Raw genomic sequence first — 16766 nt, 5'->3', positions numbered from 1 at the left:
ATTTGATCTTGGACTTATTTCCCCAGTGTTTTCTTCTCTAAAATAGCTTATTCCTACATACTGGTGAGTTAATGCCATGCCTTTTGAAAAAAATTTTCTTTTTTTTTCCCGAATTTATTCATTATAAACTATTTTTCTCACTCCTAAACCTAACAAAAGACTTCTCAAAGCAACACGAAAAAAATGATTTCATGGGAAGTTTCTGTAGGTACATTGTTCCTTTTCCTCAGACAGCAGTCTAGATAAGAACAAAAAGTAAAAATGCCCATCAACTTACGTTTTTCTTTTCTTTTTAAAGCGAGTGTTGTCTGATTTATAAAACAAATAATCTGAGACATGAAGTCTCTGGTGCATCCCCTGCGGAGGGCAGTTTCAGGCGTGCCTGCGTCAGTCCTGAGGGCTGCGTGCTGCCTGTGCTTAGAGGCACGAAGCAGCGATGCCCTCGCAGCGTGCTGCAGCGTTGTTCTACCAGTCCCCCTGCAGACCCAGGCATCCCTCCTCGCTCTTGTTTTGAGGCCATTTGTGATTCTGCACGCCCGGAGAACAGCCCGTCCTCGCTATCCCATCCCTCGTGGTGGAGGCGCTCCCCAGCTCTTTGCCTCCCCGTGCTGCGTTTTGCGGTCGGCAGCAGGTTACGGCTGCTTGGCACCAGCAGGGCGGTGATGTCCTCAGCCAGGCGGTGATCTGTTCCTGATGGCATGCTGTGGGTTTGCGTCTCCAGACGTGTTGGTTCCACCTGGGGCTGTGGCAAGCCTGCCTCCCCTGCTGCTCAGCTCTAAGAAACCGCTGAATGGGGCCAGCTCCGCACACTGCCCTGCAGCTGCCCTTCTGGCCAGGTCTGGTGGCCTTCTGAACCAGTGGTGACTGATCACTGCTCTAAGTTTTCCACCATGATAGTGTGCTCTCTTAAAAATAGTGCCTTCTACAGAACATTTCTTGGGTCAAATTGTAAGAGTATTGGGTAAATCAGAGTCCAAAGCTTGAACTCTTCTCTTTCTCCTTTGCCTACAAGGCCCCGTGGTGGTCTTGGTGTGAGATGTTCTCTGTTGGCTGTTAGCATCTCCGGGCTGTCTTCTCGAGGGGGTGTGGAAATCACAAACACTTAGTCCATTGTGTCCCAAGGAATTCAAAGTTAAGGGGGGCTGGTACAGAAATCCTTGATTCCTGCTAAAGCAGGCATTGCACTTGCAGTCTTGTAGTCTTTTTGAAGTTGCTTTTCTGTGTTGGCCACAAACTTTCAGCTTACTGCTGCCCACCGTGATGCTCCATCAGCTGGTTCATCCAGCACGTTCCAGGGCAAGGTTACCACCCGAGTAAAAACACTTTTTAGAGAAGTATAATTAATTTGTCCTTTCCTAGTCTCATCTAGTTTGTCCCTTAGTCATTAGGAAGAAGTAAAAGAAGAGGTGCCAACACTTCTGGTCATCACAGAGGAAAAAGCTTTGTGTCCTTGTGTGTGGGCCAAACTTTTTCCTTGGTTGTCTGCTTGCTCCTCATGTCAGTACAGGGAGAGGCTTTCTCGTTGGCCCTTTTGTACATCCTTTGCTAGGTGTATCATACTCTGTGCATTGATCTCTCTGATTGTGACCCTGTGTTCTGAAGTTCTTACTTTTTTTTTTTTCTCAGCTGGAGGATTGCAAGGTTGCGGAAGAGCCTGTGATTCTGCTGGATTGGTTTCTTGTTACACTTTGCTTTTTATTGCCACAGTTTGCACTTCTGCCTTAATAGAGTTTAAAAACCTGCTAGTTCTCCAGAGCTCGTTTGCCCTTCAACATTTCTCCTCTAGGACCTCACCTGCTGGTTCTCAGGGATCATTGAGATCTGCTGTCTTGAACCCTCTTGTTTTTTGTTCTGCTTTTTCCTTCCTGTCCCTTCCTGGGAATCACAGACTTTGTCCTTTCATGATCACTGCCACCAGTGTTTCCTCACCTTCGTGTTCTCTGCCAGGTATCGACATCAGTCGCTGGAGTAAAGGATACTTTATACCTGTGCTATGGTTTCCCACAAAGTCTCTTGAAAGACTTCATAATGCTAACCTTTGCTCATAGAAGAAAGCAAACATTTTAAAAGAGGGTCATTGGTTTCTTCTGGCCATGCTGGGAGTTGATTGCAAAATAAACTTTCATTTAAGAGCCCAGACTTTCAGGCTCTCATCCTAAGACCATCTGTACTCATGGTTTCACCCTGACAGAAGGCAAATAGGCACAAACTCAGACACTTCTGGTCCTTTTAAAAGGATTTCCTTTATAAACAAGCTAGAGTTTCTTAGCGGGGAGAGAACACCTCTAGTTTTGTAAAGAAGTAACTGTAAATTCCCCTGGCACTTTCCATCATTAGAATTAGCGGTGTTGAATGAACCTGTCCTGAAAATAAAGCAAAAGCTGCTTTACTGAAATCATACCCCGGCAGCTGGGGATGGGGATGCAGTGCCTCACCGAAGCATCCGCCTTTCTCACGGAGGTCTGAGTGGGGGCATGCTGGTGCCACTGCCAAATAACACTGGTAGATCAGAGATCTGATGAGTGTGCAAACAAGGCTGGTTGGTGGCAGTCCTTGTTAGCTGGGGAAGAGCTGGAGTTAGCCGAGAGCTCGCCATCATCGATTTGCCTTAGTGGGGTGCTGGGCCAGCGATGGCTTGCCTCCAGAGGGTCAGATCAAACGTTCCACACTCAAATTCCAACACAGTAAGAGCTTTCTAGTGTGTGTGCGCGGTTTTGGGTAGGACTTCTTTCTGTGCAGTGTTATTTTGGGATGGAAAGGAGTATCACGCGTAGTTACCTGCTCAAGGCTTGAGTAGCTGGTGGGGCAGGGGGTGACTGCCTGCAGGGGAGTGGGAAGGTGACGGGGAAAGTCGGTCTCTGCTGGGGACTGCGAAACAATCTCATTGCTTTGTGCCCTGGGAGAAATGAAGCTGCTTTTCGCCAAATTAGCTTTGTAGACATGACCCAGTATGTTTAATAAACAGAATGTGCTAAAAATTCAAGGGCTGTTAGACACTAGTAATTAATAGTTGTCCAGTGTGCGTTAAGAGCCTGTTGATTTTCTGCCAGCTTGCCCTATTAAATATATGGGGTACAAGCTATGTAGTTAAACATGTAAGTGTTTTATAAATGCCTTTTTATAGTTGGCATTCAGAAAACTTTCCATGTTGGCAGCATTTTTAAAAAAAAGTCCAAAAAAGAAAGCTGTTTTAGCTTAAAGGAGCTTTGAGATGGTGAAGCAGTTTGAGAGTAGCATTTGAATCTTTGCTCTTCAAGCAGGCACAGCAACGTTTGGGCTAAGGGCTGTGCTTGTTGGCTCTGGATCTAGAATTTGTGTTTTAGCACTGCTCAAGTGTGGAGCTGCAGCCAGTGGGAATCTTTTGATGGTCTTTTCCTTCTGAAAAAAAGCAGCCATTTCTTTCTGAAAAAGTGTCCTTGTCTCTCTTTTCTCCTTTAGTTAAATGCTGAATGTTATCTCCTAATGCCCCTGGAGATGGAAGGAGTGAGTGAGGCAGGTAATCTCAGTCCGCTCCATGGCTGACTTCCAGGGATGATGAAAGCAGTAGAGAAAAGAGATCAGCTGGTTATAAGACTGAGTTTCAAGAGGACATATTGCTTGATGTTTTCTTGTCCGGACCTATATTGATCCAATAACGCTGTTTTGAAAGGCACAGCAAATATATACTACTCTTCTTTGAATGTGTTATTCAATAAGCCACAGTAAAATTGGTAGGGGAGAAGTAGAAAAACTTTTGTAGCATATTTTGGGGAACAAACAGGAGAGGGCAGAGAGAACAAGGAGGTGAAAGCACAAATTCTTTGGTTTTCCTAGCGAAGCCTTTAGACATCTTCCTATCCCTGTTCGATACTAATCTGAGTGCAGCAAGGTTAGTGGGAAGTTCCTCTCGCCAGGGAGAGGTCCGTGCTCTTGTACAGGCTCTCCGTGGATTGGAGTTGTCCAGGAATGAGCATGTTGCTTTGTGGGGTTTCACTTGCCGGTCTGGATTAGGTTCTTCCAGATAACTTATAGTGGCTGAGTAATATCCTCCCATGGCAACGAATAAAGGAACAAGAAGTTTCAGGTATCTTCCAGGCACTTGGGTGGTCGATTCACCTGAGGATGCTTTTTGCATTTTTGAGGAAAGCAAAATGTGGGTACAGTGAGTGGTCCTCTCTGCATAGGCAAGGTTGGCTTCCTATCCCAGTTCAACGCAGCTGTCCCTCAGAGGGATGATCAGCGTTTTTTGTCCCTGCAGTCAGTTTGACTCCTAAATTAACACTTTATTTTTCCCTTTGGGTGTCAGTAACTGGGGTGGCTGGCAGGTCTCAGAAGTGATGAGAAGCCCCTACTGAGTAAATCTGGGAGACTAACTGGATTCACCAGAGATGAATCTGGCATACTGCAGAATTCCCAGAACCTTTATGTATTTTGAGTAGCCTGCTATCATCTGTTTTCTTACTAGTGTTAACTAAGGATTGGCTTAGAAGTAAATCGTTTCCTTCTTAAGGTAACAGTTTGCACTTCCAGAATGGAACTATAGGAGTCTTAGAACCTTCCTTCTTACGTGCTTTATGTAGCTGTGGTCAGAAGAGGAGGTAGAGCTGGTTTTTCTTTCTTTAAAGAGGTCTTTCTGGCTGCAGAGCATCGTTTTTAACTTCTTAAAAACCTTTTACCCATGATTCAAAATATGTATGCTGACGTTTATACTAAACTGCAAGGTCCATTCTTTCTGGAGAGGACCATAGTCTGGGAGGAGAGTAGAAGACTGGTGTTCAAAGGTCACATCTGAGAGTTGTCAGAAGCAGGATCTTGCAGATAATTTGCTGTTGTTTTTCAATTTTATTAAACAATGCCAGAGTCCCCAGGGTGATGGATGGGTTCGTACAAATTGCAGTGAATAACTCAGTCTCTTTTTCCTTCAGACATCATACAAATCCAGTGGGTACAGAGTGGAGATGGAAGATGGACCAACCTGAAATGATCTTGCAGGAGGCTATTGAGAACCATCAGAATATGATTAAGCAGTTCAAAGGTAACCTTTCTTACTCTTCCCCATTAATGATACTTGGGCAGATAATCAGCAGCACCACCTTCAAAGCTTAGATTAAAACATTTTGGTTACCTGCAGAATGCTGGTAAGGAGGCGTAAGATTTATAATCTCAGAAAGATGGGCAAATGGGAAACTTTGTGGGTGTACTTATTACTTGTTTTTGGAAATGTTCTGCCTTGTTTTTGACCTTAGAACGTGAGTCAGCTGTTGGCTATCTACTGCTGCCTTGAGGGAGTACAGTGGAGTTGCCTGTTGTGCATCCTGGCAGTTACATCCTTTCTTTGTGTGTACAGAGGCTTCTGCAGTGGTTAAAGCTAGCCTGCATGATGAGTGATGTTGATTCTTACACATAAGTGAGGGCAGGTGGAAGGCAAAAGGAATCAATCTCTAAACTGAATAGGAAATATGCTGTCCAGCCATATTCCCCTGAGAGCTTTTGTTACCTCTGAAACTTCCAGGCTGTATTTTCCTCACTTACAAGTGAGCGGTAGCATTCGGGATGATGATATTTATTAAGAATTATTCGGTATATTTGTGTGCAACTGAAGCTGCAGTTGTTAGGCAGTTTTGAAAATTACTGTATTTTGCTTCCAATATCGAATCTTCATGAGTTCATTCACTTGCTATATATCTGTATATATAGAGATAGAGGGCTGTTAGTTTTGTTTTGTTTTTCCCCCAGATGTGTGTAATAAGCTTGGTCTCTTTGCCAAGGTCAGCACTGTGCGCTCAGAGGACTGGCCAGCATTGCGGGGCAGGTCTAGAACTCTGCTCTTCCTAATTGACAGCAGAGGCTGTGTGAGCAGCAGGAGTGAAATGAAGCGTCCATAAAATGTGCAAGATGAGCCTCAGTCTTGGCTGTCATTTTGGGAACCCGTTTGTTTACGTTGGCTGTGCACAGAGAGAACCCAATGGATTAAAAATGTGACAGGCAAAAAAAACTTGTCAGCGGAGGGCAGTTGCGCTGTCTCACTCATTGGACTTATGTAATAGGCGGAAAAATAACTCAAGCTGGGGCCTCATGAGCTTTGTTTTACACGTTCGTGAAGTGGCTGGTTTGAATCATCTTGCAATCCCAGACCAACAGCTCCAGGGAAGCCAGCTCCCCGGGAGCTCCCGTTCTGAGCTGGGTGGAGAGCAGCCAGAAGAACAAGACCTGGCTGTACTCTGCCCCTCGCGTGCAGCCCGTTGGGTTGGGTTGCAGCTCTGTTGCTCCTCAGGAGGAAAGTGGCCGTGCTGTAGTGGAACAGGGGAAGCGGACGGTAGTTTGGTGGGGATGTTTTCCTTAGAGAAGAGGTAGTGAGAGGAGTGGAGGCACAGTAGGAGTAGTCTGGTGTCAGTAGAGCATCTTCCTTCAGTCCAAACAAAGCACAGCTCTTGGTGCTCGAGGCAGGGCAGGGTGTAAAGACATGCAGGTCTCACATCCTAGCTTTGGTGGTGTTCCTTTTGTGCTGGAGCTGTGTGGGGAGAGTGCTTGGGAAGGGCAGAACGCCTGCAGCAGTGCTGCCTGGCTGGCCCAGAGCCGCTGCAGGGTTTCACGGCCGCCTGTTAACTCAGCTGCTGGGATGCAGTGCCAGCACAGCAGGGGTTTGGTACAGGTGGTTTGTCTGAGCAAAGAGCGTGTAGGATGTCAGATTTCGCCTGGAGTGCAGTAACAGTTAAAGCTATAAACAAAGCAGTATTCATGCTTAACACTTACAGCACTGAGCACTTTTCAGAATTCCACTCTTTTATTCAGTCTGTTCCGGATAGCCAGGCTCTTAAATTAGTTGAAATGTGGCTGGGCAGGCTAAAGGGATCGTGATCAATAGCTTGAAGTCTGGTTTGTGGCTGATAACAAGCAGGGTAATTCAGGTGTTGATCCACGAGCCTGGGTTGTATGTCTCCATGAGCAGATGATGAGACTGAGTACACCCTCAGCAGCTTTGCAGGCAATACTAATTTAGGTGGGGTGACAGGCGCACTGACCAGCAGAGCTGTACTGCGGCAGCACCTCGAGAAAGCTGCTCTTTGGGCTGATGGGGACACATGGAGCTCAGCAAGAAGCAGAAACTTCTGTGAGGGTGTCATCGCCCTGTTGTCCCCGCTGGGAGGAGACCCTCCTGCTATTGTAGATGAAGGGACAGCAGAGTCAGGTTGCTGTTTGATAGATTCAGGCTGGGCGTCAGAATAAGCTTGTACAGGGAAGGTGGTGCAGCTCTCGGACAGGTCCCCAGAGAGGAGGGGGGACCCTCCAGCCTTGGAGGCTTTCAAGTCTTCTGAGCAAATCTGTTACTGCTCCAGCAGCGTCGGCAGCTGTCCTCCCTGAGCAGGAGCCTGGACCAGACACCTGTGGCAGTCCCTTCTGACCAGTAGTTCTGTGACTTGTGTTATCCCTGTTAAAATCAAAAGTCCTAGAAGTAATTAAAAATATATATCCTCTTTTATCAGGTGGGACCTGAGTTCAAAATAGTCACTTATATCCACCTTGAAAAAAGCCACGTGCTGTTTCAGATGATGACTGGGTGTGCCTGCAGTTTGTGATGGAGCACGGGGTGCGTTTGTGCGTGAGTCAAGGGCAATTCCTGCACGTAGTGTTGGTGCACTGCAGTGTGATGGAAACGTTGCTCCTGTAAGGCAGAAGTGTGTTCTTGTTTGCATTACAAGAAGGTGAAAAGCAGCTTATTCTGCAGCTGTTTGAAAGCCCTGCCTTCTGAAAGCTACCTACAGGAGTTGGTTTAAACCCAACTTTGAACTCTGGAGTAACCCTCTCCTCCCCATGCTACACCTTGATGCCTTCCCAAAAAGGGCTGGGGAGGAGGAAAGATTCAAGCGTGACTTGGCAGCACCTGAAAGTATTCCCAGAGTGTTGAGAGGTCTGTAAAGACAGTCCAATTCTCTCTTGTGGAGCATATTTTCCATTAAATAGATTCCCAAACGATGCCTGAAACTTGCACGTGCTTCCTCAGCACAGTTATCCTTGACCTGGAACTGTGAGAGGAGAATGACTGGAGGGGGAAAAAAAAAAAAAAAGCTCTGGACTAGAACTGTGTTGCAAAGTGGAAAAAGAAAAAAAATGCGTTGTTACTGCAGAGTAATAGATGGTAATGTACTCCCTGTCTTGGGAGCCTAAGAGCAAGTGTTCTCAGGAGAAGAAAAACAGGAAAAAATTAAGACCAGTAGCTAGCTGCTACATTTTGTGAATTTTACACTGTTTCCCTGAGGTGCAGGTGAAAAATGTCTAGAGTAGAACCATGTGAGAGCAAAATTGATTAGAAGGGTTGTCCTGAACCCAGGGGGAACCCACGGGGAACCCCCTGTGTGCCTGCCGGAGCTGTGCTCCCTCCGGGCTGGAGGTGGCTCAGGCAGAAGACACGACTGCATCCAGCAAACCCAGCGGTGCAACACAAATAGTGGGTTGGATTTTATGATGATTGATTTTAAGATAAATAAGTAATATGTTTGAGCAGAGTGATGGACTAGATTGCTTTGCTGAAGAGGGAGAGAGTGTGGAGGGAAGATGGATTGCAGCTGGGCTCCGTGGGCTGCTCCATTGACACCGGTCAAGTTTCCAGCTGGGTGCTGTGCACATCTGCCAAGGTGTTCGAATGCTGATCCCAGTGTAGAGCAGAGAATTTGAGCTGCTGGAGAAGAAAAGCATGGGGAAAATGTCTTAGTCTTCAAGGCTCTTGAATCCGGTAATGCTGCTCAGATAACATTTGAATAAATTTGTGCTCTTCGTAGTACCACTACCACAGCTTTGCATTCAGATACAGACATCTCTGTGCACCAGGGGGAGAGGAGAGTTATTGTGATGCGTTATTTGCACACATTGTAGGAAAAATGAGATGTTCTCTGAAAGAACAAAAAAATATTTGCAGACCCTCTCTCCTGTAACATATCCTAGAGGATAGCTCTCCATCCTGCAAGAGTCTCTCTGCATGCTTTTAAAGATACCTTCTTCCCTCTTTTAATGTTGCCATAGTGTGTACAGGTTTTGAAGACTGGAGATGTGAATTAACGTCACATAATTCTCTTTTAGAGTAACTGATGGAGACGCATCTCCCTGATAGGGAGCTGAGGTGGGAAGGTGTGAAGCAGTTTATTTGATGGATACCTTTTCTAGGTGGTGACTAGTAAATCTCAGTGCCCTTGTGAAGGGCATACGCAGAACGGAAACATAATTCAAAAAATAAGAGTGGGTGTCTTTGATAATAGAGCCCTGGTTTACCTTAGGGGAAAAATGAACAAATAAGCACATGACCTAAACTAGGAAATCCTGCTGGCTTACAGGGAGCAGTTTTGTGGGAATCACTCAAAACACAGGTCTTAAAATGAGATGTGGGAAGACCTGTGTATCTTGATGTGAGCGTGCATAGAATGTGTTCCTTGCCCCCCTAGTTCCCCAGGCAGTAGCACCGGTACTTGCAGAGGGACACCCGAAGCCAGCAGCCAGCCTGTACAGGGTGACGTGCCAGATGACGCTTTCCTTTCTGAAATTGAAGTGGGCCAGTAGGAGAGCAGCTGGAGTCAGCTTTTCAAAGGAGACGTGCAGCTCAGAGGTGGCTCGGCTGCACGCTCCGCTGAGAGCTGAGCTGGAAGCTGTGCACCACTGCCTCTTGCAGAGGTATCTCAAGCTCCTGTGGCTCCCAGCTCCTGCACCTGCCTTCAACTTGCTGCATGCCACGCGAAATCTGCCCGAGCTCTGCCTTTGCTGAAGTCCATTGCTGGCTGAAGAGAGAAGGAGGCTCGTCTGCAGGGGCAGAGGCTGAGTGCTGGAGTGGTAGGGCAGCCCCACGTACAGCAGCCTTCGTGTGCTCCTTGGAGTACCCGCTAATCCTGTTTAGTTTACTCCTGTCTAGCTCATGATTTATGTGGTCAAATGATCGCATTTAAAACCTCTACGCTCCTCTGCAGTGTATTTACTGTATGCCAGGTTTGATGTAAACCATTTTGAGAAAGTTACTCTCAAACTTTGTGATGTTGGAACTTTCTTCTGTCTGCTTATAAAGCTGGCAGTGTAATTACTGTAGTCCAATTGCAAGATACTGAGAGAGAAATTAATTCCCAAAATGACCTAGAGTAGCTTTAGTAAAACAAAAGTTAAGTCCTTTAATCTCTGTGTGTGGTTGAGATGCTCCTTTCTTTTCAAATAAAGTTCTCATTTAGCGCTGTCAAGTTTCTGCAGAGTAACCATTAGTCCTGTCACCTATTCAGGACAGAGCCTGGCTGGTTTAAAATGCACTAAGCTTCACTCTGATCACAAACTAGCTTTTCTACGTGAGGCTGAAGCAATATCCACGAACACCTCTTTTTATCTTGGCTTTGCAGCATAGCATGTAATTTTCTGTACTGCTTGAGCTTCAGCGTCTAGGCAACGGGAGGTGAGCTGAGGACCTGGTTTCAAACTTAAGTCTTTGTTTTTTGAAACAGACCAACCCCCAATCTGAAACCTCAGATATTATTCAAGTACATCAAGGCACGTCAAGGAAATGTGAAATGACACATTTGGAACAAAAGCTTGTTTGTAGTCAGGTGGCTTCATACGGGGTGCTGAGCACTTAGTCAGATACGGATGGGCAGGAGCAGTGCTCGCATCTCCCCTGCCCTCCTGTGGGTACGGTAAATGGGACTCGGGTCGGTTAAACCTGCAGATGGTATTTTCACGTGGATGCTGCAGTTGAGTTCCTCGCTTTTCCCTCTTTGTTCTGAAATTCCTCTCACTGTTCAAGGCAGTGTCGTGTGTTGAGGTTTCTTTTGAGCACGTCCTCTGTTGCGTTGCATTGCACGTGGTGGCCGATGCTGGTGGTTGTGGATCTGCTCAAAGGAGCCAGGCCCACCTCACTGAGGAGTTTGTTCTCGTGGGGCTGGAACACAGCCTGTGGTTAGCATTGGAGAGAAACAGAATCTGTTTGTTAGTTTTTTAAATGCCAACTTGAACTTGCTCTTGTGCTTGTCTCAGCATTCAGGCAGCATCGCTGAGGTCTTAGCAAGGGAAAGTTTGACTCAAACGTTACTAAGAAGAATTGCTTGCAATAGTTAACTGCGCACACAAAGCCCTGAACTCTGTGTGTCTGGCCATACACTGCTGTCTGGGTTCCTGCAGAGCTGTCTTGGTGGTCTCTGTCTGTGGCTTGGTGTTCTCTCTGATTCAGGAAGGCTCTAGCTGGTTTTACTTGGTGCCAGGGTATACTTTAGATATGGATGCATAGTTTGGGAGGAGGTTATATGAGACTTACGCCTGTTCTCCGTCTTTTTTGCAGGAGTGTCAGGAGTAAAAGCAGATCGCTTCGAGGAAGCAATGACAGCAAAGCACTGCGCGCTGTCACTGGTGGGAGAGCCCATCATGTACCCGGAGATCAACCGCTTCCTGAAGCTCCTGCACCAGCACAACATCTCCAGCTTCCTCGTTACAAACGCCCAGTTTCCAGATGAGATTAGGTAAGGGCTGGACAAAATAACTCTGTTCTAAGGCATTTCAGTGCTGACCTGTGTTGTAATGCCGTTTTATCATTTGTCCAAGTCAGCTCTGCTCAAGTGCTGACAATAAAAAAGAAAAGCTTACTTGGCACCTGTTCGATTTTAACCGTAATCTCCCTGTGTTTCCTCATCTTTCTCTCTCCCAGCTTGATTTTTTCTTTTTTATCTCTCTTAAAGTGTGATCACTTCTTGAAGTGAAGAGAATGTAATATCGTATCTTCTGGAGGTGTGAGGGAAGGAGAGCAGCAAGTGAGCTGCGTCTTGTGTTTGGGGACGCGGATACCTGGCATGAGTATTTGACAGCTAGAGCAGGAGGCCGAACCCAAATTGTCTGGTTTGTCTGCTTCCCTTGCAGTCTGACCTCTGCTCTGACTCTGCCTTATGAACAGTCGTAACGGCTCAAACCCAAGGTCTGTACGGGCCAGCCTCTGCAGCAGGACCCAGAGACCAGTGTAAGAGCAGGGGAGAAGCACAGCGATATGTTAACCTCATCTGCAAGAGCAGGAGCGATAGTTACTATCTCCCTCTCAGAGGGACTTGTGCTAAACATTCACACAACAATTCAATGAACTCCAAGAGAGTTTTTACAAATCTGAAGCATTGCTGATTCCGACGTTTTTTAGCAACCAGGCCACGTTTAACAAAAATAAGGAATATAGCAAGGAAACATAGTTAATGCCCTTGCTCTGCACAGCAGTGTGAGCTGCAAGGTGGCTGGGAACTGATTTGAACACCATCAGCTAGCAATGCTGACAAAGTCCATCCCTGGAGTTAGTTGAGCAAGTTAGTGCAGCTGTATGCGGGGTGGTTTTGGTATGTTGCTCAGCTTATTTCAGTTCAATGCCTTTCCATATTAGTGCTTTCTGAGAGAGCTTCCTTTTTACTTCCTTTTCGTGGTCTGAATATGGCAGCGAGGGGGGAAGGGCATGCAATTTTTGAGTGAGTAATTATACACTACAAAGGCATTCCAAATGATTGAATAATTGTGTAATCAAGTTACTTTAAGTCATGTATTATGTGCCTGATAGACAGAAATTGCTCCTTCCTAAAAATAGCATTTTAAAAGGAGAGCATACTATATTTTGAAGCTGATCTCTTAGGATCTGCTGAATGTTGTTAAAAAGAAACAAAAAAGTGATAAAATGCTAGTCTTGCTGTTGTTAAAAGTTGCAACTGATCTTTGGTTAATCAAAGCAAATGACTCGCATAATACAAGAACTGAAGTATGCACCAAGTTCCCAAGTTCATTTTTCTATCCTCAGAAGAGGGGAGCTATAGTCTAAAAGTTGGTCCTAAAATAGGCAGCATGACCTGTGGCATCCAGCATGCAAACTCAGAGTACGCCTGGGGTGTTCTCTGGCTTTGGGGGGACCCAGTGGTTCTCCAGCGTGGTGCTGCCTGTGCCTTCCTCCTCCTTTTGTGTTTGGGCTGCAGCTTTGTCTGCCTCCAGACACTTTTTCATAAACTGAAAGCGATTTTATTGCGTGTGAGCTCCTTGAACAGCTACCTGGCTCTTGTCCTCTTTTCTTGTTTCTGATTATTGCCTGTGAACAAGAACCCTCGCATCTATGTTTGTATTTATGAGCATCAATAATAATGAGCAGATGCTCATTATTGCTCACAAAAATGAGCATTTTCTTATTATATTGTTGTTTCTGGGTTTTTGTATCATTAAGCAGGTTGTGTCGTTTTTCTTGCTTGTAAAACCACCCCACGGCTGGTGGTCTGAAGTCAGTTTATTGCTGCACAACTCAGTTGTGATTTCTGCATGAGTTCATCTTACACATAGTAAATGCCATGCATTTCAGTTTGGTCTCCTGGATGGGATCTCAGCTGTCTTCAGTTGTGGTAGTTTGCAAACTATAACCCAAAATTAAGGAGAAGCTTTCAAAAACCTATCCTAGTAATGTGCAACTAAATTTCCTGTTAATTACGAAATCTGGTTGTGTTCAGGGAAGATCGGTTTGTGCTGTTTCTCCCTGGTGATGGGTGCACCCCTGATTTCCCTTTTACCTTGTCCCCCCTTTGGCGAGAGCGTGCAGGAGGTCATGCTGGTTCCCGGCCATGGCAGAGTTCTGTGGGCAGCTCTGGTTTGCAGCAATTTGGGGCAGAAATCCCTTGCTGGCATCTCTTAAAGAGAGAGAGAGAGAGAGATTAAGGAGTTACCTAGCTTTCTCTAGTGCTGATTCTGCTGCCTCTTGCCTGTCCTTAGGATTCAGATCCATAGAAGAGATGATTTTCTCAGCTCGTGTTTGGAAAAACCGCTTGCTCCATCGTCAGTGGGATCTCCTAATTAGGCAAATGTAGCTTTAAGGAAAGACAAAAAGTATTTTGGCGATGTTCTTTGTATTTGAATACTTCAGTCCACTTGTGGCTAGAACATTTGGTCATTTCTGCAGCTTGTGGCTTTGGGCTGGCAGTCCAGACAAGCTTAATTGCAAAACAGTTTTTTTAACCGAAAATGTTATATTTGCTCTGGGCTATTTCATTCTTTTGTCTAAATACATACTGAGAAAGTATGTTTAGATAGGTTGAGTGTTCATGTCGAGTAATTGGATTTTCTGGCTGCTAACAGCTCTGCTAGGTCTTGTTCTGGACAGTTCTTGTCATCCTGTCACCTCTGGGGAGGGTGAGGGACTTTGGTGTATTTTTAGGTGGCGTCATTTGGCAGCTGAACAATAGCTTCTAATTTGTTCTCGTCTTCTGAAGGACCAAATCAATCTGGGACTATAGTCTGCTCATTAACAGCCTTCATGCACACGCACAAAAAAAAAAAAACAACACTTGCAAAGTGTTGTCCTAAAACTGCTAAGAGCTGGAGTCGCACGGTGCACTGGAGGCTGTCATTTTGTCTCCCCGCGGACAGCGGAGGAATGAACGTGTGTCACACCTGCTGCCTTTATCAGTTCTCTCTGTGGCAAGGGAGCTCGCTTTAGTTTGCTCCTTCTTTTTGTCCTTCATTATCCCTTTGCTTAATAGACTTCATCCTTGCTCATTCTCTTTTATACCCTTGGGATTTAGGGAATGGATTAGGCTCTTTGCAGAGCCTCTCGACCTAGGCTCTTTGCAGGGCAGGGGAGGTTTCATCATTTAGAAGTTACCTGTGTTGGGCTCCCAGATGCTGCGTTCACCAGCACTGTGTAACCAGATGCTCTTTATATGAAATAAGAGTCCTGGAAGCGGAAGGAGAACACTTGGGGGGGGGGGGGGGGGGGCACTTTGTTTTTTTAACAGCTTTGATTTTCCTTCAAAACATTATTTGACAAACGATGCCAGCTGCAAATCAGGTAAGTTCAGCATGTCCAGCAGTAGAAATTGGCTGAAGTAAGGTTGTATTTTTGTTGAACAGGTTTACTCTTCCGTGGGCCAGGGTGAGTAGCGGGTCAGGGGAAGGGGCTGAGCTTCATGGCTTTTACCCATGTGGGCTGTGGTGTGAAGAGGAGTCAGTTCCTTGCATGAACCCATGGCAGCCTGCACTGGGAAACGTTTTTGAGTGTTTTACAACTACACTGGAGTGAAGCATGTTCCAGCTCAGTGAGGAAAAGATAAGCAAAATGTCCTTTGTATGTGGTACTCTTACCTTTGGGGTATATTATGTGCTGAAAGAAAATTGTAACATCTTGCTGGTAAGACTGGTCATTTGGCAGTGGTGAAATGCTGAACCTAAGAGTTTCCCTAGGAATACAGCATAGCTCCTCTTGCTACTGGACCAGCAGAGCAGCTTGTTGGGAGGTGCTGTATTTTTATACATGCCTGGGTAAGAACTCCCACCTCCAGTTAACAGAAATGTCTGAAAATAACAATCCCTTTCTTTTTATTACCAAGGAACCTCGAGCCAGTAACGCAGCTGTATGTCAGCGTGGATGCCAGCACCAAAGAGAGCCTGAAGAGAATTGATCGACCCCTCTTCAAGGATTTCTGGCAGAGGTTTCTAGACAGTTTAAAGGCCTTGTCTGAAAAGGTACCTTGTTGAGAATATTTTTTCCTTCCTTCTGCATGTTACCTACTTGGGACAAAAGTGGAGGCTTAAGATACATCCAGAATCCACTCTGCGGTCTGTTTGCAGCATGTTTTGCACGTAAGATGTATAACATGTAAAACTCCAGCATGGTTGATCAGTTTTCTATGTGATAAGAAATTCCATAACTAGGAGAGGAGAATGTGTCAAACAGGACAGTAAACTTTGTAAGCTTAAGATAATGAATATAAGATGTGAAGATAAGAGATGAGTTTATAAGATAACAGATTTCATTAATGGAACATGGACACTGATGGCTGCTGAAAAGACTAGAAATTCAGGGAAGCCTAGGAAGAATTGTAAATCCACACAGTACTCAGCACTGATTCTCAAAGGCTCCCTTGAAACTGAAGTACATAAAGGTCGCAATTCGTGTGCTGGAGATTCCTAGCTCTACTTGCCCTCCTTCTACATAGTTCTAAGCACATCTGCTTATGTCTGGAAGATTTAGTCGAAATAGTGTATTTGAGCATAGTTATAAGGGTGTCCCTTTGCGCTGTCAGTATTTTGTGCCTGTCCAAGACAGCTGAATGGTGACCTGAAAACATGGGCTCGTGTCTGCTGCTGTCATCTCAAAATTCAGTCCACTGTGTTAAGTGTTTTTAATAGCGATTAATGAATCACTCTTGGTCTCAGCATCACATGAATTAATAAGAAAAGTGCTTCATGAATGCCTTTCCTCTCTTGTTTACTGACACTGCGCTCTGATGGAAACAAGTACGGCTATTTACTGTTTTGGCAGAAGTTTACACGTTACCTGCTGAGATGAACAGGCAAGAGACTGTTTCATTTGAATCAAATTTACTGCCTTCCGAGATGACAATGTTGGACCATTTTCTGCCAAATATGCTTACGTTAGGAGATCCAGGAGACTCAGTGTAATTGAGTGACACTTTCTTCTGCAAAGGCATGTGGGTAGCTTTATCAAGCTGTTTTTAAGTGCCAGCTGATCTTGCTGAGCAAAATCTCAGGCCGAATACTGAGCTGACTGAAATTGAGTACAAACTTTATCATTAAATACTCTGAGTGGAAGAAGCTGTGGAAATAAGGGGAACTGAAATACTGGAGAAGTCTTTTGGGAAGCTGATTTTTGCTCTCCTGTCTCTCTTGACCCTGGTAGATAGGGTTCATTCACTGCTGTGTGTTGTCAGAAATTTCCTTGCAAAGAACTGAATGTGAAAGTATTGGCAAGTGTGTCCGTGCAGCTAAAAATACCCTGGTCAAGGTGAAGAAGAAGAAAAAGTCAGCTAGCAGGT

At 45.4% G+C, this 16766-nt stretch overlaps 1 protein-coding gene across 6 annotated transcripts in view; it reads left to right on the top strand.

Annotated features, from left to right (window-relative positions):
• TYW1B (tRNA-yW synthesizing protein 1 homolog B) overlaps window positions 1–16766 on the top strand; it is a gene marked incomplete at its 5' end in the record, with an annotated part of 108178 nt that overhangs the window by 42651 nt on the left and 48761 nt on the right. For all 6 annotated transcript variants that reach the window (XM_080562857.1, XM_080562858.1, XM_080562859.1 and 3 more), the window contains 3 exons: window positions 4905–5014; window positions 11276–11453; window positions 15318–15453. In XM_080562857.1, the coding sequence (XP_080418983.1) occupies window positions 4905–5014; window positions 11276–11453; window positions 15318–15453 (424 nt within the window). The remainder of the gene's footprint in view (window positions 1–4904; window positions 5015–11275; window positions 11454–15317; window positions 15454–16766) is intronic.

This window comes from Anser brachyrhynchus (assembly GCF_964034855.1).
Source record: "Anser brachyrhynchus genome assembly, chromosome: 20".
Classification (NCBI taxonomy): Eukaryota; Metazoa; Chordata; class Aves; order Anseriformes; family Anatidae; genus Anser; species Anser brachyrhynchus.
This window is presented reverse-complemented; position numbering and strand designations above follow the sequence as displayed.